General features: G+C 43.9%; 1 protein-coding gene and 1 long non-coding RNA gene across 2 annotated transcripts; both read left to right on the forward strand.

The window, feature by feature from the left end:
- Window positions 1–8,919: 8,919 nt before the first annotated feature.
- LOC134227136 (putative helicase MOV-10) lies at window positions 8,920–13,591 on the forward strand. Its single transcript, XM_062708427.1, has 6 exons — window positions 8,920–9,176; window positions 9,261–9,566; window positions 9,751–10,492; window positions 10,552–10,723; window positions 10,976–11,277; window positions 12,019–13,591. The coding sequence occupies exons 1-6, from the start codon at window positions 9,134–9,136 to the stop codon at window positions 13,466–13,468; spliced, it is 3,015 nt and encodes a 1,004-aa protein (XP_062564411.1). The 5' UTR covers window positions 8,920–9,133; the 3' UTR covers window positions 13,469–13,591.
- Window positions 13,592–20,045: 6,454 nt separating this feature from the next.
- LOC134224175 (uncharacterized) lies at window positions 20,046–20,875 on the forward strand. Its single transcript, XR_009982860.1, has 3 exons — window positions 20,046–20,158; window positions 20,218–20,471; window positions 20,537–20,875. It is a non-coding gene; the product is annotated as an uncharacterized LOC134224175 (long non-coding RNA).
- The last annotated feature ends 746 nt before the right edge of the window (window positions 20,876–21,621 follow it).

The following is a 21,621-nucleotide window of genomic DNA, read 5'->3' on the forward strand; positions in this document are numbered from 1 at the left end:
CAAATCAGTTTTGTTCCAATACATACCTGTGACACTCCACAACCAGGGACTGAAAGTCCACACTTATGCCTTCCTTGATCTAGGCTCGTCTGTGACTTTGCTTGAAGAGAGTCTTGCTTCAAAACTGCAGTTAAATGGAATAAAACATCCGTTATGTCTTCGCTGGACCGCTGATACTTGTCGTTACGAAAATTCAGCCAAGATTGTATCTTTAGACATTTCCGGAGCACGCAACGAAGATAACAAATATCGGCTTCCCGAAGTATATACGGTCAAGGAATTGCAGTTGCCTTCGCAGTCCCTTGACTTTAAAAAGCTTCACGCCAACTATCAACATCTGCAAGGCATACAAGTAGACTCGTATACTAATATACAGCCACGCATCATGATCGGTATGAACAACACTCGTATCGTGCATCCAATCGAGAGTCGAGAAGGTGCAGAACATGAGCCGATCGCAGCAAGGACCAGATTGGGCTGGATGATTTTCGGAACGTGCACTGGCGAACGGTCGAACTCGACAACTATTCCGCACAGCTTTCATTCCTGCCACCACGATATAGATCCTGATGTGGACCTGAATTCTACAGTGAAGGATTATTTTGCGCTGGAAAGTTTAGGCATTTCTAAAACAAGAGATCTGGAACTGTCTAGTGAAGATCAGCGCGCCACTCAAATGATGCATTCTGTTACTAAGTTCGATAATGGCAGATATTGCACTGGACTACTGTGGAGATACGATGACACACGCCTACCCGACAGCAGACCGATGGCGATGCGCCGTCATAATTGCCTAATGAAAAGAATGGAGCGTAATCCTGAACTGGCTGCTACGCTTAAGGCAAAGATGGACGACTATATGCAGAAGGGCTATATTCGACAGCTCTCGTTAACGGAAAAACAAAGGGTAACAAATCGTGTTTGGTATTTACCCATGTTTCCCGTGTTCAATCCGAACAAACCCAACAAAGTCAGGATTGTTTGGGACGCGGCAGCAACAGTAGGGGATGTTTCGCTCAACACAGTTCTGATGAAAGGACCAGACCAACTGACAGCATTACCCACCGTATTGTACAGGTTCCGCGAAAAACCCATTGCGATATCTGGGGACATCGCCGAAATGTTTCTGCGTATCAAAATGAACAGCGATGATCAACATTCTCAACGTATTCTGTGGTGCAATCCAGACGGTACAGTCGGCGAATATGTCGTGACGGTCATGACGTTTGGCGCAAAGTGCTCGCCAAGCTGTGCCCAATTCGTCGTGAACAAAAACGCTGCCAGATTCAAATCGAGCTTTCCACAAGCTGTGGAAGTCATCCAGAAGGGACACTATGTCGATGACATGTTGGCAAGCGTCGACACTGAAGATGATGCAATCAAGTTGGCTAAAGATGTACGATACATACATCAGGAGGGTGGCTTTACCATGAGAAACTGGATTTCTAATTCCCTAAAAGTTACGCAAGCGTTAGATAAAACAGCAATGTTTGAAAGGAGTTTAAATATGAACAAGGAACACATTCTGGAAAAGGTTCTTGGAATGTGGTGGGACACCAAAACAGATACATTCCGTTTTAAGCTTTCAACCGAAAGAAATCAATCGCTACTTTTGGGTCAAACTCGTCCCACAAAACGTGATGTTCTTCGCGTGATGATGTCTGTGTATGACCCTCTTGGTCTATTGTCCCACTATATGATATCGTTAAAAATATTGTTCCAAGAGATCTGGCGGGAAGGAACTGCATGGGATGATGTGATTAGAGACAAGCAGTTAATGAAATGGAAAAACTGGCTGGACCTGCTTCCGGCAGCGGAATCTATTCGGATCCCTCGGTGCTATAACTTGTCACCCTCACGAGGTGTAGAAAGAGTTGTAGAGCTCCATACGTTTGTTGATGCTAGCGAAGTTGGGTACGCTGCGGTATGCTACTTCCGATTCATTGAGGGAAATGTAATCTCTTGTTCTTTGGTTGCATCAAAGGGCAGAGTTGCGCCGATTAAATTTGTATCCATACCTCGATTGGAACTCCAGGCAGCGGTAATTGGCTGCCGCTTGGCCAAAAGCATTGAACAAGGACATTCCCTGGAAATCAACCGACGATATTTTTGGACGGATGCTCGGGACGTTGTGTGCTGGATTAAATCGGACCATCGAAGATATTCTCAATTCGTCGCCTTTCGAGTCGGAGAAATTTTGGAGACAACAGAAATCTCGGAATGGCGATGGCTGCGAGGAAAATCCAATGTTGCTGACGAAGGGACTAAATGGAATGACCAACCAAGTTTCGACTCAAACAGCCGATGGTTCACTGGACCGTCCTTTTTGATGAAAGCGAGATCGGAGTGGCCACAAGAATCTATCCATGTAGAAACATCAGAGGAGTTACGACCACATTTGTTACATCATTCCATTCCGGATATGGGTGACATCCTTAGGGCTGAAAACTATTCCAATTGGTCCCACCTACAACGTATATCTGCATTGGTACTTCGCTTCACTGCCAACATTGCACGGAAGAAAAATGGAGTAAATATTCTCGGAGGGCCTTTAACAAGTGAAGAACTGCGCGATGCCGAAATTTATCTATACAAGCGCACACAGCGAGAACGTTACGCAGAGGAGATAGGAATGTTATCAGACAAAAATCCTCAAATATGTAAGCCAGTGCTGCCTAAATCTAGTTCCTTGTACAAATTAAGCCCCAGTCTCGACAGTTCGGGCCTGCTACGCATACACAGTCGTATTGACATCTGTAACTTCAACGATGAAGGTGCCCAATATCCCATAATTCTACCACGTCGTCATGCTTTGACGAATCTAGTCCTTCAAGATGTTCACGAAAAATACCAACATCAGTGCAACGAAACCTTTGTCAATGAAGTAAGGAAAAGGTTTTACATTCCAAAGGTTCGCGTAGAATGTAATAGAGTTCGCAAAGCGTGTCAGTACTGCAAACTCCGTTTAGTCAAACCGAATCCACCGATGATGGCAAACTTGCCGAAAGAACGATTGGCCGCATACATCCGTCCCTTCTCATACTCGGGGGTCGATTATTTTGGGCCATATCTTGTCACCGTCAGAAGGCGTCCAGAGAAACGATGGGGAGTTTTGGTTACATGTTTGACTACACGAGCGATCCATATCGAGATTGCGCACAGTCTTTCGACGGATTCGTGCATTTTGGCCCTTCAAAATTGTTTTGCAAGACGAGGAACTCCAATACAAATAAACAGCGATCGAGGCACTAACTTTATAGGCGCGTCGAAGGAACTAAAGGACGCTTTATCTCTTATCAACAATCATAAGTTAGCAGCAGAATTCACGACATCGACTACGTCCTGGAAATTCAATCCACCAGCTTCCCCACATATGGGAGGAGCATGGGAGCGGATGATTCAGACCGTCAAAAGAGTTCTGACCGAAATCAAACCAAGGCATTCATTGACCGACGAGGTCTTGAGAAATTTGATGATCAAAATAGAGAACATCGTAAACAGTAGACCTTTAACGCACGTTCCCGTAGACGACGAATCATCACCCGCGTTAACGCCAAACCATTTTTTGGTTGGTTCGTCCAATGGTTTGAAACCGTTAATACCTTACGATGACTGTACATTGGCGTTGCGGCAATCCTGGAAGACATCTGATATCTTAGCGAACTACTTTTGGAAACGCTGGGTGAACGAATACACCCCTGAAATTGTTCGCCGTACGAAATGGTTTTATCCGATAAAACCCATTACTGTGGGTGACATAGTCGTCATCGTGGACTCTACGTTTCCCAGAAATTGCTGGCCTAAAGGAAAGGTACTGGAAGTGAAAGTCTCTAAGGATGGTCAAGTGCGTTCAGCTGTAATTCAAACTATCTCCGGCATCTATGAACGCCCAGCAACGAAATTAGCTGTGTTGGACATCGGGGCAAACGGAAGCACATCGAACCAGGGTTCAAGTACTGGGGGGGAGTGTTGTGAACGCCCCTAGTCTGGTAGTACGCTCTCTACTAAACGCGCCGATATTGCTTGACAGGTAGATCGTATGAGGAGAACGAATGATGGTGATGATAGAGGGTGAAGAGGTTGATAGCGAAGTGAATTGAACAACACCACCAGACCACGCTGTGCATTGTGTCTTTAATGTGAATTTCTACCTTAATTATATATTCTAATTTACCTTTGAGTTTACTAGTACTTAGTTGAAGGCTTGAATTATTATTATTTCTAGTAAGTAGCATACCACAACTTATCAACAGCTGCGCATTTCGATTAATTGAATTCCCTTGAATGATAGGTTAAACGAAAACTGCTAGCCATTGCTTCATATTGCATAGTGCATATGTGCCTCATATTGCAGATTTTCAATATCCCACAGGTAGCTTAGAATCATGTTGATCATTTATCGTTAGATTAATTCCAACAGTCATTCATTCAGGGTCGTAATACATACGTGGCAGATCTTTACGTCAATCAATCTGAGTAAGCTACTAGAAGAATCATTAAACGTAAGTGCGAGACAAAAGTGAATTCAGAAAAGTTCCTAATCAAATATTGCCTATCGTTTTAGGAAATTTTAACGCATCTGAAATACAATCGTTTAAAAACTCGGAAATAGAATTCTTCATTCGTTGCATGCGCAACAAAAATAGTATTGCCGATGCACACCAACTGCCATAACGGTTCGAATAGTGGCCAATCTGGCCACAGGCGCGTAGGTCTCGTCGTAATCCTGGCCTTGCTTCTGGAGAAACCCCTTTGCTACAAGGCGGGCCTTATAGCGAACCGGTTGACCATTTTCATTTTCCTTCAGCCGGAACACCAGCTGTATTTGAGTGGCTTAATATTTTTCAAAGAAGTCGTCAGTTCCCAGACGTTATTTTTCTCCAAAGTCTCCAATTTTCCGGCAACAGCACGCATCTAGTTGTCTCTGTCATATCGATGGGTAATCTGACCAAACATATCTGGAACATCTGGAAACAAGGGAACACCAGAAATTGCTTCGTAACCAACGATATAATCTATTAGTTCTAATCTAGTTACCAGGTAATGTGCGCTACCGTTCGCTGCGCCTCACCAACGTTTGTCCTTCGGACTCGTGGTTTTCTATTTGCGAAGGGAGCGCCGGTGCTGTTCGTTCGTCCTCTTCTTCATTCACGTTGTCTAACTGGCCCTCGCACTCCTGCTCTTCTTCGTCATTGGATTCATCTGCATGGTCTGTCTGCTGTCTCATCATCGTTGGCATTTCAAGTTCGATTACGGGTTCTTTATCCCCCTCTTTTCCGTAGGAATACGGGACGATTAACGGTGATTGGTTCGTTGACTCACCGTTTAATTTATACGGAAAACGAGCTTCGTCAAACTTTACGTCTCGAGCAATAATAATCTTCTGTCGGGTTCGATCCCAAAGCCGATAGCCGTTCGGCGCGTATCCTACCATTACTACTTCAAAACTTTTAGCGTCCAGTTTCTTCCGCTGTTGGCCTGGTATCCAGGCAAACGCACAGCAACCGAAAATACGCAGTTTCTCCAGAAAGGGCTTCACTCCTATCCACACCTCCGCAGGGGTCGATTTCACTGGAAGAGCTGCTGTTGGACTTCGGTTGAGAAGGTAAACTCCAGTCAACGCAGCTTCGCACCACATATTTTTCGGCATTCGGGAATCTAGGAGCATTGCGCGGACTTTTTCGATGAGCGTTCGGTTGAACCGCTCTGCCACCCCGTTTTTTTGTGGGGTATATGCAACCGTAGTTTCGATTTGGATACCCTGCGTCTTGTACCACGTTTCCTGTTCGTTCGATCCGTATGCTTTGCCTTGATCCACCGTGAGCTTTGAAATTTTCTTGTCGAATGCTGCAGTTACCATAGCTTCATATTCACGAAATTTTTCGAAAACTTGCGACTTTTCTTTACCAGATATCTCATCGTGACATGACTACAGTCATTGATGAAAGCTACGAAATAGCGTGAACCATCCCACGCAGGGCGATCGATCGGCCCGCAAACGTCCGAATGAATCCTTTCCAAGACTCTAGTCGCGCGTTGACGAGTTCCATGAAAGGGCTCGCGGCATTGCTTGCCCTGCACACACGGTTCGCAGATTCCTGTCTTCTCTGATTTTGAATTTATACCGTTCACCATGCCTTGTTGCACCATTGTTGAAATTGCTTGATGGTTGAGATGGTCCAGCCTGCGATGCCACAAATCACACACTTCAGCTTGACATGATTTCGCATAGAAGTTTTGAACTTCAACATCTAGTTCATACAGACTTCCTTTAAGATATGCCGTTGCAACGATCGTGTCATCCTTCCGCAAAGTAGCTTGATTACCGCAGAATAGTACCGAGATTCCTGCCTTGGCTAGTTTCTTAACTGACATCAGGTTATCTCGCAGATCCGGTATAAACAAAACGTCGTTGATCTTCATGGGAATTCCTTTGTTGCTCAATCCTTCGATGACACCCTTCTTTCGTGCTTCCAAAGTTTGGCCATCTTTAGCAACGTTGATAAAGACAGGTCTGGACAATTTGCACAACGATGAGAACACTGCAGCGTTGTTCACCAGGTGATCGCTTGATCCGGAGTCAAGCTTGAAAACTAACCGTTCTTCACCGCTTCGACGTCCTCCTGTGCGACCGGCCATGAAACTTACTCCCTTTCTTCCAGTTGCCACGTTTGCTTCGTTTGGAACCTTCAGACGGCAGTCCTTCTTCATGTGCCCTTTCTTACCACATCGGTGGCACTTGCCTGCGAATTTCTTCGAATTTACTCGATCCTTATTACCAGCAAAAGCAGTAGACTTGTCGTTCGTGCCTTCTTGATGGCGATCGTGTTGCTTCACCTCTTCACCCAAAAGCCGTTGCTTCACCACATCTAGCGTCAGATCATCATCACCGAGATTTTCCAGGGCTGTTATCAGTGGGTCGTATGATTCTGGAAGCGTCCCGAACAATGTAACCACCATGTCAGGCTCCTTCAGTTCCGCTCCAGCCACCCGTAGTTGTCGAATAAGGTCGTCGAAACACACCAAATGATTTCGCATTGATTCACCTTCCTTCATCTTCAAACGCCCAAGTTGCTTTCGGATCAGATTCTGCGTCGCTAGTGATTTCTTGGCAAACGAGTTTTCCAGAGCCTTCCACATCTGCTTCGCCGTTTGTTTTCACGGACAATTTCGAGACAATCATCTCCCAGGAAACTGATAATAATAGATTTGGCCTTTTTGTCCGCCTCGTCGAACTTCGCTTTTTCCGCCGCCACGTCTGGGGCATCTTCCGTCAGGGTATTCTTCACTCCCATAGCGTCCAGATACATTCGTACACGAAAGCTCCAGTTATGGAATCCTGGTCCCCCGTGAAATTGAGGAATTCCGTGCACCGAATCTTTACTGGTGGAGCCCATAACCTCTTGGGATACCGAATTGATAGAAGAGTCAAAATGCGTCTAGCTTCAACTGAGGTTTATTGTAATATATCTGTTTGTGAAAAATAACAAGTTCTAGTAACTAGGGACAGGGTGTAGCTAGGGTATCTTGATTGTTCAAATGTTAACTTGATTACATATATGCATACGCAGTTAGTTCTAAGGCTCTGTCTCATTTGGAGAATTAAACTTAAAAGTGACAGTTCGAAAATTAGCAAATAACCCAATCATAAGAATGGCTGGTGCTACCCAGCAATTCCAATAAGACATCGATGCAAAATGATTCGATATCTGTCAAAAGAAATCTTGCTCTGCGAGCAGGGTTATTTGATAATTATTGAAATGTCACTTTTAAGTTTAATTTCGGTTTAATTCTCCAAATGAGACAGATCCTAATTCTAATTATCGGCAATTTATTTTACTTCTCCTATAGGCGAATTTGAGTAAAGCTCATCGATCATTTCGACATCTGGACCAGGTGGTCGTCACAATGCTTGAACAGAAGTTGTGATAAGAAATAGTACAGACATAATTCAACACAGCGCTGAATTAAATCATCACACTGATGTTAGTTCAACTAGTGAATGTTTGTTGGGAACAATCACGAAAAAAGTGCATTGGCAGCATACGGAGGGAGAACGATTTTTGCGTTTTCTGGTTAATACAACCATTTGTGTAAGCTGAAATAGTCGCAAATTGGAAGAAAATTTTGTTTACTTTGGGATGAGCTTTCATCCGGTGGGTGCTTGCATATGATTTTTCCGATTAAATAGCACATCTCTTGCAGTGCCTCCGTCGCACTATCTTGGTTATGAATTCCCGGATTTTTAATTCACGGCTTATTTGGGTGGGATTTGTCTTTAACAACTGCTTAAAGACTGTAAGAAGCCATTGCCAGTGGAAAACATGTGACAATATACCTAAAAGTGAAGTAAATTTTATGGAGAAATTTTGATTTTGAATGTAAATAATCGCTTCTGACGACTTTTCTCCCAAACTCTCGCAGCGCACTCTACCATTGGATCCTTCTCGAATTCGCCTATATGGCTTCTTTATGTCGAACGAAAAATAGCTCGTCGATACTTCCGAAGTTTTGTTATTTATCGTATGAATAAAACGAAATTAAAATAAAAGCATTGTATGCCATATTGAATGAATGGTGGGTAGGCGTATTAGCCTTCTCTTCAGTCTCCTGCCGCTAGGTGGATTATTTAATATGGGATTATTTTTCGAGGATAAGCTATTTTATGGAAAGCTCATATGACAGGAGACCTAACACTAATATTTACGTTTTACAAGGAACATTTGCGAAAATGGAATGAATTGATGATGATGATGACGAAATGATGATGGTTTGCATGCAAATTTACCAAAACAAAGACCGAGCCGTCCACTCAAAATTTCGATCAGCTGTTCGAAACTGTCTCATAAAATGGCTTATTGAGGCTACATTTTCTATTTAGGAACTTTTGTATTGTTCTTCTAAATATCCGGTTTGTCTATTTTCATTTTGTTTGGCGATTGCTGCTGTCACTGGGTACTGTTTTTTTGTTTAACGTTCTTTCGTCTATAGATTTTTATTTTCTTCGTTTGATTAAGTATATTTTTAAATAGATTTTGTGCCCCTTGTTGATGATATTACTAGTGCAGATAAGCATTTACACTTTCCGGTGCCAACGCCTTCAATTCGGTTAGAGATAATATCACGACTCAACATGGAAATTATTCCCAACAAATTCATGCAACAGCGGTTCGATCGTAAGTAGCAACGTGAACGTCCCATGGTATAACGCATTGTGTTAGAGCTAACATTCGTTTTTTAATTTAAATGCCATGTACCAGGCCAAAAACATGAAATTGAATCGTTCGTCGTGCGAATCTACCGACACAATCTGATCAAGGATGGAGGCATCATCAAGAAGAAGCTCCGAGAAAAGCTGCTGGAGGAGATTCGATTGCGGCGCATTACCCGGGTCAAAATGGATGAACTGGGCTGGGTGCTAGTTAATCACGGTCTTGTAATGCGCTCTGCCCTAAAGCAACAGCAATCGACAGAAAAACAGGTCGGGCAGGGACCGACGCAGTTCAAGTTCAACATGGAACGATTGAGGGATCTACTGGAGAAGCACGAGCAACGGTTTCATGAAGGTACTTCTAACAATACACAATAAGACTGACGTTTGCACGGCTCTTGTAGTGCCTCTAAATCTTACGAGTACGGGTCTTCGACGGTTAATCGGGTTCTTCAGTTAATAAGTGGAGAGATTTGAAGTCATTTCGAAATTCACATACAGAAATCTAACATACATCCAACTTATTTGTTTTATTTCAGATTTGCTCACAAAAAATCAGAATAGTCGGTCAATGGTTGAAGAAGCAACACGTGCGAACGATCAAGCATTAAAAGAAGTTCGAGCGATGGTGGATGCAAAACGTCCGCTTGCAGATATCGTCTACGTAACGAGCGTGGAACGACTACTAAAGCACAACTTTGAACCATCATCGCAAAATTGTTTCGTTTGTAGGAAAAGCTTTCTTTCGCCGGAAAAATACGCTAACCATTTTGAGACTTTGCATAAGGAAACTTTCAAAATTATTCCCACCAGTGATTGTTTTCAAACCGGACAAAAGTTAGAAGTGGTGCAACACTATGATGCACTGAGTCCAGTGACACGTTTCACAATTCATAACAGGTGGCATATGGCCATGCATATCGAGTGTGTGTACCTCTACCATTCGACGAAACAACTGGTACCGATCAATCGCGACGTTTGGCCGATCACGATTAACCCGGGTGATGACTACAAGTTTTCCATCACTACCGGAATGTTCCTGGTGACAAATTACGACTACACTATTCTGGTGCAGTTTAGTCGCATTCTAGAATATATTGAGCAATATCACTTCCGTGTGCTGAAGGCACCGGTTGAAATACGAGTAACTCAGAATCCGATCGTATTGTCAAAGTTGAAGGATTATCTACCACCAGTTGAACTGCTGAAAGTGTTCAAGAACAATTTCGAGGTGATGGATTCATACACTAAGGAAGAAAATAGGTTGTGTGACAATATCCAGTGAGCTCAAAGTTTCGACTATTTCCATTCAAAATTAATAAAACAGCTTACCATTGCAGGGAATTTCTGAAAGCAGAGGAAAAGGTCCGACTTAATTCAGGAAACTATGTTGAGATGCTGCAGCTGATGAACAACATCGAGGACTACAACGTACAGCTCGAGCTTTCTCGGTATGATATGAACGACGTACAGCTCAAACCGTGCGGCCCCAAGAGATTCTACTGCTTAAAGGTACGCTAGTTCATGTGCATTTTGTAAAGAATCTATTCTCAGAATGTTCTTAATTCTAATGATTATCTAACGTTTGATAATATGATAACGATGATAGTAATTCAAGTTTATTGTATGTTCAAACGAGCTAGAGACGGTCGCCATTGATAGGTGGAAAGATTTTTTTTTCTGATAGAATAGGCATTCGTGATATCAACATTCTGAAAAGAAAAGTCCAAATGCATTGATTTATCATCATATTTGCATTCGCAGCTCAGTCAGTTCACCACAGCTCCGAAATCTTTAGTGGAAGGTGATTACATAGAGCTATCCTGCACGCGACCTAATAAGTCCATTAAAACCGTAGTCGGCGTTATCTCGCAACTATGCGCTAACAAGGTGATGTTCGAAACAGAAGAACCGCTTCGGCATGACATTAAGTGGCGTATGAAGTTCAGTCCCAATCGGACGCCAATCCGGATGGAGTACCAAGCGTTGGAGATCGTTAAAGATCAGGGATTAAGCGGGTTCTTTTTCCCCACAAAAGTTGTTGAGAAATTCAAGCCATTCGGAAGGTAAGGATCTTTTAACGAAAGAAAACCGATTTTCCCTTTATCTCTACCTCTATCTCCTTTTCTTCTTTTCCGAGATCTATTTCGCATTCCATGCACGCTAAATTTACGATAGTCGATTCGATTGACGTCGCTCAGTGACATCGACCCTCACCGGGTAAAAAGGATGTATGTACTTAATACATACGACTATTAATCCATTCGATTGTAATGACTCCAGCTGAACAATATCGAGGTTCATACCTACATGTTTTCACTGTGATAAATAATCCACTAGATGTTATCCCTCTTCCGCACTGTTGAGCCTCAACCTCTTAGGCTCTGTCTCATTTGGAGAATTAAACTTAAAAGTGACAGTTCGAAAATTAAAAAATCACCCCGTTATAAGAATGGCTGGTGCTACCCAGCAATTCCAATAGGACATCGATTGAAAATGATTCGATATCTGTCAAAAGTAATCTTGCTCTGCGAGCAGGGTTATTTGATAATTATTGAAATGTCACTTTTAAGTTTAATTTCAGTTTAATTATCCAATTGAGACAGACCCTTAGTAACAATTCTAATAAAAATACCGTTACGCCTTTGAGTAGTCGGTGAAGCTTTCTGCGACTTTCTGTTTATCTTAGCTTTCATGTAGAATTAAATTAATGATTGAACATAATAAATGCAAATTTTGGGAAAAGAGATGTGCAAAGTATTATGTGATGTGTTATTCAACAATTTAATTAATTCTGCTTTATACAGAAATCAATTTGAATGGTTCAACATCAACCTGGCCACGAACGAGGAACAGCAAACGGCTGTCGCCAACATTGTTAACGAAACGGCTCGGCCAAACCCCTTTGTCCTGTTTGGCCCACCTGGAACGGGCAAAACATCGACCTTGGTCGAAGCGATTGCCCAAATTTGGAAGCTAAAGCCGGATACACGCGTGCTTGTTACGGCGTCTTCTAATTTTGCTTGCAACGAACTCACCGAACGAATACTAAACATTATCCCCAAAGAACACATACTGCGTTTCTTCTCCAAACACGCCGAGCGAATGATGTCCGACATGCCTTACCGTTTGATAGAGTGTTCCAATCTGAACACAGGAACATATCGGTTGCCTTCCCCAGAAGAACTGTACGGAAAACGAATCGTCGTCAGCACTTTAACATCGGCCGGCAAACTTGTCCAGGCCCGTATCAAGCCTAACCATTTTTCGTTTGTATTCATCGATGAATGTGGCAGTGCCACGGAGGCTTCCGCTCTTGTGCCGATTGCTGGAATTATAACTACGAAGAGCTCCATAAACGGTACAATTGTCCTTTCTGGCGATCCTAAGCAACTCGGTCCAGTGAATCGCTCGGAGTTCGCTGCCAATATGGGTTTACGAATTTCCATGCTAGAACGACTGATGAATTTTCCCCTGTACCAGAAAAATCTGACTACCAACGATTACAATAACAATGTCATTGTCAAACTCCTTCAAAACTATCGCTCCCACAAGGCCATTCTGAGCTTCTCCAACGAAAGATTCTATCAAAATGAACTACTACCATGTGCCTTACAGGAGTACGTTGATTGGGCCCTTCAATGGTCAGAACTTCCATCGAAGCAATTCCCAATTATCTTCGAATCAACCATGGGTAAGCTAGCTCGCGAGAAGGATTCCACTAGTTACTTCAATCGGAAGGAAATCGAACTGGTCGAATTCTACATCCGAAAGATTCTCTCCGACGGCATAAACGGACGATCCATCGAACAGAAAGCCATCGGTGTCATTAGTCCCTACAAGAAGCAGTGCATTAAGCTAAAACAGATGTGCCAACGGCACGGGTGGAACGAGATCGACGTCGGATCGGTTGAGGCGTTCCAGGGTCGTGAGAAGCCAATCATGATTCTAACTACGGTCCGATCCGGTACGAGTGGAATCGGTTTTCTGAGCAACGTCAAGCGACTGAACGTGGCTTTGACGCGAGCAAAAGCGCTGCTGATTGTGATTGGCAATCCAGAAACACTGCAGCAGGATCCAAACTGGTTCGAGTTCATTCGATACTGCTTCAAAGAAAGGGCCATACGGGGAGTGAAATTCGAACTGGACGAAAAGCGGCAACAGGTGAAAGAACTTGTGGACAAAGAAGCTTATTTATCGGTGATTCATGAGAAGCTCAATAAGATCATCAATAACATGAGTGTTGTAAAATTGTAAGTAAGCAGGTGCGTATGATATATTTTACGGGTGCTTTTAAAAGTAATTGTGTATTTGAAAATAATTTTATCATTGTTCTTATTGTAAGCGATATCTAATAAATTTTCGTAAGAGATTTAAATAGATCGTAGTTTCTTCCAGACTACAAGACATTGCTTTCGAAAATCCGGACTGATTTGCGATTTGGGCGTACATGCTTTTGTAAACAAACATTGGAAAGCGAATTCCTGCTAAAGCAAGCATTTCCTGAGGAAACCACGATATGTATCCGACAGAATAAGCTTTCCTCTATCAGGTAGCGGTATTAGTTTTGGAGAAAAACGCTTGCATTTTACAGAGTTCGTAAAACAATGTTTGTTTACAAAATAAGTTACGCCCAAATCGCAAAGCGGTCCCGAAATATGGGATGTCCCAACCTAAAAATTTAAACCGCTTCTACATTGTTAATAGCAGTTTTATTTAATTGATATCTTTTCAATTATAGCTATAATACTAGTAACTGCTAACTAACTGGGTGCTGTTTAATGTTTAATTGGCAGTGCGAACATAAAATGGAGGTTATGAGATTGAAATGAACGAATGGAACGAAATCTCTAAAAGGGAGGACGGGGCAAGATCGGTGTAGTGAATACGATCGACCATCTAATTACCTATTTAAAATATGTTTAGACAATGTATGTGAATTTCTCTGAGTGTTAGGATGTCAACATCTTAATCTGGTAATCTGGTTATATCAACACACCCTCTGACCACAGCCTATCTGCGTTGATTTAAATACCGCTGAGCGATACGTCTACCGGGCAACACGTCCGATGGGTACGGTACTAAGATCTCCTTAGATGCAACCGGACCGAGATCTTACTTCAATACTGTAGTGTAGAAAAAGAGTAGCGGAGAGGGTGAATGTAGTGTAATAGATTGGAAACAGAGACCCGAAAAATACGAGTTAGAAAATAATCAACAATTTAATCGATTAAAATTGCGTGATTCCTCAATACTGATTTGTGAGAACGATCAATAAGGCATTTTATGAGACAGATCGAAACAGCTGCTTTTCTCGTGTTTATCTACTTTGACAATTAGTGGGAGCCCGTTTGTTTGGTAATTTCGCGCCGAACATTCCGATGGGTCCCATCATCAATTCTGCCTGTTTTACTTTTCGTCTACCAGGGTTTTAGAACATAGTTTTTCATATGATTCTTAAAATGTATCGTTAAATAATTCATATAATTGCATTCTAAGCATGAAATGCTGAAGAAAACACGAATGAAAAGTAAAACGTTACAAACATTATTTTGTGTTCGGACCTAACGGAATGTTCACGCAGAATCATACCAAAACAAAACATTAGAAGTAAATAAACGGGCCACCGCGAAACGTCTCATAAAATGCCTTATTCTTTAAAGCCAGGAGCATTTGTCAAATTAGAGGGGAAATTCAGAAGGAGAAGTATGCCGATGCATGTTATATAAATAGAGCGCACACTTCGTGCTCCAGTGAAGTCCAGTTCGAGACAGCAGCACGTACGGACGTGTTTTTTGCTCGCGCATTTTTTCCAAGTGTTTTTTCTCGTTCGTTTGCTGTTTACGTTTTTGCTTTCGCGTTGGTGTTATTTTCTCCCGGACCCGTCATGGGAGACTCGGTCGCTGGAAAAGTGCCTAAGCGCACTGCTCTTGGAGGCGCGGGTAACCCCTCCATGCAGCTTTTGCAGAGCAACGTGTTCTCGCCGTTGCCGCTTGATGACGCCGGCAATCCGCCGAAAAAGAGGAAGAAGCAGCAATCGCAGCTGCCGCAAGTGCAACCGGAGCGGAAGGAGAAGTGCCCGCCTGTGTTTGTGAAGGGCGATCCGCCGGATTTACGCCCAAAAATTCGCCAGCTGATCGCTAAGGGGCTGAAATGTACTTTTCGGCTCTGCAGCGAGGGCGTGAAAGTGATGCCGGCCAACAGGGACCATCATCAATCCGTCGTGGAGTTCCTCGAGGTCCACAAGTATGAGTACTACACTCATGACCACCCCGGCACGAAGCCGCTCAAGGTTTTGCTCCAAGCAGAGCTTGAAAGTTGCGGACTGAAGCCAGTATCAGTCCACAAGATCGCTCGTCACGACAAGGCGAGGAGATATCGCGACCAGCTTTACCTGATCCATCTGGAGCACGGCTCCACTACCTGGAAGGACCTGAAGCTGGTTGGCGTTATAAACTACACCGTCGTTGACTGGGAGCGATATCGGCCAGTGCACCGCGATGTCACGCAATGCACCAACTGCTTCAATTTCGGCCACGGCACCAGGAACTGCCGCATGAAGCCGCGCTGCAACAAGTGTGGCGAACCCCATCCGACTGACGAGTGCGACAAGATGGAGGTGGCCGGAGATGGCCCAAACATCGGGCCACCACAAAGGGCTGCCCAACTCGGCTCGGCTCGCGTTCCTGGAAATCCGGAAGAAGGCTTCCACCAGGACCATTCCGAAGAAGAACCGTGTTCCTGTAATCAACGAGGTGAACTTTCCAGCCATCCCGGCTCCCCGTCGTGTGATTCCAATACTCCCACCGCTACAGCCGCACAAGCGACTGGCAGCGGCAGCTGCATCGGTCCAAGCTCCAACATCGTCGGCACCATCACCAGCGAATGGCCCCCGCTCCATTCTTCTGGTTTCCGTCGGCAGTCGGAGAACGAAGCCGTCCCACCGGAAGAATCTGCCCCGCTGTACACTCCGGAGCAACTGATGCCGATCTTCGTGCAGCTCGCCACTCGACTGCGAGTCTGCAAAACCCGATTCGACCAGGTCTTCACACTTGGCATGTTCATCATTGAAAATGGCTGCTAGGGTGGGCCTGGTCAACTGGAACGCTTGCCCGCTAAAGAGCAAAACAATCGAGCTGAAGGATTTCCTTGAGGAGAAGGAAATAGACGTGGCGTTCATCACCGAAACGCACCTAAAACCGGAGGTGAACGTCAACATCCCGGACTTCCGCATCGTGCGACTCGACCGGCCGACCAGGGGAGGTGGTGTGGCCATCGCTCTTCGCTATAACATCAACTGTCGTCTGCTTCCAAACTTCCAGCTCAGTGTCATCGAGGCCATCGGTGTCGAAATCACCACTTCGGTCGGCTCAATCGCGCTCATCGCGGCGTACTGTCCAACGCAAGCCAAAGCCAGCGATGGATCATCTGCTGCCCTTCGGAGGGACATCGTCAAGCTGACGCGGAGGCAAGGCCAGTATATCATTGCCGGCGACTTGAATGCCAAACATCAAGCCTGGGGCAACAGTCACGGCAATCGAAACGGCACCATCTGGAGCAACGACATGGAGGAAGGCCACTACACGATCTTGAGCCCGGATTCCCCCACTCGGCTGAGTCAGTCCGGTGTCCACGCAACCCTCGACCTCTACATAACAAACCTCAGTGACCACGTCTCGCAGCCGGTTGTCTACCAGGAGCTCAGTTCGGATCACTATCCGGTGGTGGCGGAACTGGGCTCCTCGGTCAATCGGCACCAGCAGTTACGGCGGAACTACCACCGAGTGAACTGGCAGCGGTTCCAGCAGTGCGTCGATAACACCGTCGATTACGAGGTGCGTCCGGAGACGCCGGAAAGTATCGACCGCCAGCTGTGCGCCATCGAAGAGGTAATCTCGGTGGTCAGAGAGCAGCATGTTCCGACGGCAATACAAGCCTCGGCCCATTCCACCTTTGATCCCACTAGACAATAATGGCTCTAAGAATCGCTTGATAACTCCTGCAGAGAAGGTCGCTGAAATAGGTCGTCACTTCGTCAGCTCACACAATCTTGGGCAGAACATTGTCAGTCCACACGAAGCAGCCGTCAACGAGCATGCTAACAACATCCATTTGATTCCCAACGACTTCTCGGAGGAGTTGGAGATCTCAGCTGACGAATTGACGGTCTATATCAAATCGTCGAAGAACATGAAGGCCCCAGGCTTCGACAGCATCCTGAATCTCGAGCTCAAACACATGAGTGCTCCGTTCTTTGAGCACCTCTCGCTGATCTTTAATCAGTGTCTCCGGCTCAGCTACTTCCCATCGTCCTGGAAGTCAGCGAAAGTCATCCCCATTCGGAAGCCTGGGATCCTTCCTCCCCCAAAAGTTATCGACCCATCAGCCTTCTCTCAGGGTTATCCAAGCTATTCGAAAGAGCTATTCATCATCGGTTACTTGAGTCTGCCGAAAATCTCAACATCTTGCTCGAGGAACAGTTTGGTTTCAGACGCGGTCGGTCAACTGTACACCAACTGACTCGAGTTACCAACGTCCTCAGACGGAACAAGTTTGTCTCGAAAACATCCGCCATGGCCTTACTCGATGTCGAGAAGGCATTTGACAATGTATGGCATGATGGCCTGGTGTACAAACTACAACGCTACAATCTTCCCAGCTACCTGGTGAAAATCATCAACAATTACCTGTCGGCAAGGTCATTCCGGGTCTCAATCAGCGGAGCGAGTTCCAATGCGCACAACATTGTCGCAGGCGTCCCCCAGGGCAGTATCCTCGGGCCCCTGCTTTTCAATCTGTTCACCTCCGACATGCCAGAACCTCCAGAAGGCGGCATTCTGTCTCTGTTCGCAGATGACACCTCCATCGTCTACATCGGTAGAGTGATCAGAGCGCTAGTGGCAAAACTCCAACGAGGCCTGGATGCCCTGACAGAGTACCTCACCAGCTGGAAGATCTGTATCAACGCGGCGAAGACCCAGGTCATCATTTTCCCCCACTCCAAATCCCATAAACTTGTTCCGCCTGGGGACTGTAAAATCATCCTCAATGGCACGACTGTGGAATGCGCCAATAAGGCCGACTACCTTGGCTTGACCCTCGACAGCAAGCTTATTTTCAGGCAACAGGTTGACAAAACGGTGACAAAGTGTAACGTCTTGTTGAAACTACTGTACCCTTTGATCAACCGCCGGTCGTCATTGTCCCTGAAAAATAAGCTTGCTGTCTACAAGCAAATCATCCTCCCTGTGTTCGAATATGGCATGCCGGTCTGGGAGAGCTGCGCTAAAACTCACCACCTCAAACTTCAACGGGTCCAAAACAAATTCCTGAGGATGATCCTCAACACCCCTCCCAGGCCAAGAACATCTGAGGTCCACCGTCTGGCCGGAATAAAAACCTTACATGAACGCTTTGGTGAGTGTAAAGAAAAGTTTAGGGTTCGTTGCGCCTTCTCGGACCAAGAAGCGATTAGGGCGCTTGTTCCAATCTAGGTTATCAAATTATTATTGTAAATATTAGTGTAAATAGTTAGTTAGGTTATCAAATTTTTAAATTAACTAATGCCTCCTCAAGGTTAACATGTAAAAATTGAACACAAAACAATTACCCTTACAAAACAAACAAGAAAAAAACAAATGAAGATGAAGGGCCAGGTGGCCAAACACTTAAACTGATACACTATTGTATGAACACAAAAAGAAAATGAAAATAAATTGAATTTAAGTGAAAGTGCTCCAGTCAGTTTATCGACTGAAGCAGTAAGCGATGGACATCGCAGGACCATCGGCGGACGAACGGATCAGTTCCAATGGATGAGTAAGCGGGTGGCACCGCCCTCTGTCCATTGGCGCTTTGATCAGCAGCGGACGACAGCAAGACGGATCAGTTCCAATGGATGAGCAAGCGGGTGGCACCGCCCTCTGTCCATTGGCGCTTCGATCAGTAGCGGAACGACAACGGCAGTTTACTGACAGTATCCGCCAGACGAAGAGCGAGATAAGTGGCGTTGATCGGCTAGAAATTGGCTCGGCTGTACCTACGATCACGTCAATGGCCATGTCGGTAGGAAAAACTAGCGGTAAGTAGAACTGAATCATACCAAGCTGGCGCGAAAAGGACAGCTTTGGTATTTGTAATTCAGCAGCAGTCTGGCGATGAACAGACTGATTTGCTGAGGGATAATTAAAGCGAGCTGGCAAAATGGACTGTATCGCTAGTATTTGTGAACAATCTGGCGATGAATGGACTTATTGTTCTAGATACATAAAGAAAGCTGGTAAAATAGATGGAGCAAATAATTGACTTTTTGTCGATGAATTAGGGCAAGCTGGCGAGGAAAGGACTGCTTGCTATTGCATGTGAAATTAGAAAAAGCAATCTGGCGAGTAAAGGACAGATTTGCTTCAAGTTAGCAAAAATATTGTTTGCTAGAATATAATACCAGCAATCTGGCAAGAAATGGACTTATTGTTGAAGATGTCATGAAGTACGGCACAAAATGTGTCAATTTACAATGTTTAGACCGAGGTTTAGACATAAACATAGCCATCTGTTGATTTGTATTTTACGTCAGAAATATAAAAACCATTGCAATTTGAGAAGTCCACAACAATTATTTCAGCATATTTGTTCCACATGAAATACACTCAGAAATAGAATAATCCTAGTAAAGTATAAAAACAAATCCGTTTTTATATTTTTGAAGTTTATTCTAAGCTTTGTTTAAATAGTATACCTTTCAAGTTTATCATTTAATCTATCGCTGAATTCGGCACAACTATTCTATCGGTGCATAAGATTTTCTGTCCCTGTCAGCTAAAAAATCGGTAAAGTTTGGTCCCGGATGTGTTTCGCCGTTTGGAAGCTGCCGATCCTCATCCGTAAATATAACAATATGCAGAAGAACGGATACAGATTTACGGTGTTGTGGATGACATATTGAAGGTAGGTTTTAGAATAATTTTCCGATGAAATATCGCTTATTGTAAATATTATGATTTCAGAAGTTCGATCCGATACCCTTCCCGAAGATCTGTATGAGACCTAGAGGTAAAAAAATCCTGCTGAATTTTACTATTGGAATGCCGCAAATAATATAGAGGAAGAAATCGTGCAAAGCGATTATCCTGTTACTTTTTGAATGGTGGTTCGTCGGCACCTCGTTCGGCACTAGAGGCTTACGGAGAAGAAGTCAAAATCATGGTGCAAACGAAAGATGCACAACTGCTGGATAAACCTCTAATTGAACCGTGTAAAAGTAAGTAAAGTTTCACGTCAAAGAACAGGAACTTTCGAACATGCTAAACAATTTGGAATTATTAGCAGGTTTGATGAATACTCCGATGCTCAAAAATGTGCTTTTAAATGGCCATTTGCGCCATGGAAAAACGGAAAAGCTCCACGGACACACTTTTTACTGGATAGGAACGCGATACCGCCGGACGTGAAGAGGGCAAGAGCTTCTGGATAAACTATATTCGAGACTCCAGGGCATGTGAACTTTTCGGACGAGGTAACTATTGCCACAATGCGTCTATACGATGGAGATGTTCTTTTAATGGACACCACGCAAGTATTCTCAAATATGTACATAGATTACTGAAGCTGGTTTCGATGGATACAATGTTGTGCCATAAAGTCGTTGTATAGATAATAAATATTGCTTGCAAAATTGTTTCCCTAAGCTGTTCTCATTTCTTAATTTATTTCGAAAAGATGAATCATTCAAACCAAAACAAAAGCCGACCAAGAATACTATTTTCGATAACGTCGCACTATACTATTCTTGTATATATGAAAGTTATACTAACAGAGTATAGCCTGAACATAAACGAAGCCGGGGTCAACCAGGCGAATAGCCTATTAGAATGGTTTTTAATCTATTTAGTATTAATTTTTTCCAGAGTGTACATATTACTTGTTTTTGCATATTTCAGCGACAATTACACTTCTTGATTATACTTACTTTCTGACACAAATTACTTTTGTTTTATGCTGTGAAATTCTTTGTCAACCAACTGCCGTAATATAAATCTCAAAAAAATTTCAAAGCGGAACATGGTTTTAAAAAGTGTGAAGCACTTCAAATTCCATGGATTTTACTTCGCCAATGTAGCCTCAAAATACACTTCATTGTTAAGACAAAACTGTTGATTAGAAAGTGTTTTACACTTCGAAGTCACTGTTACTGACCAGTAGGGCAAAACCAAATGTATTCCACTTTAATTAAATGATCAATACACTTGATATTAGAGAGTGACTGGAAATTGAGTTCTCAAGTGTTAAACTCTTGAACTCAAAGGGTGAAAAAGTTCAATTTGTGTGTTTTTCCACTTTTTCACAGTGTACCACGCGAATTTGACGTCACACACTGCGTTGCTTGGGTTGCAATAGTGACGTCATGCTCG

This window comes from Armigeres subalbatus, chromosome 3 (assembly GCF_024139115.2).
Source record: "Armigeres subalbatus isolate Guangzhou_Male chromosome 3, GZ_Asu_2, whole genome shotgun sequence".
NCBI classification, from domain to species: Eukaryota; Metazoa; Arthropoda; class Insecta; order Diptera; family Culicidae; genus Armigeres; species Armigeres subalbatus.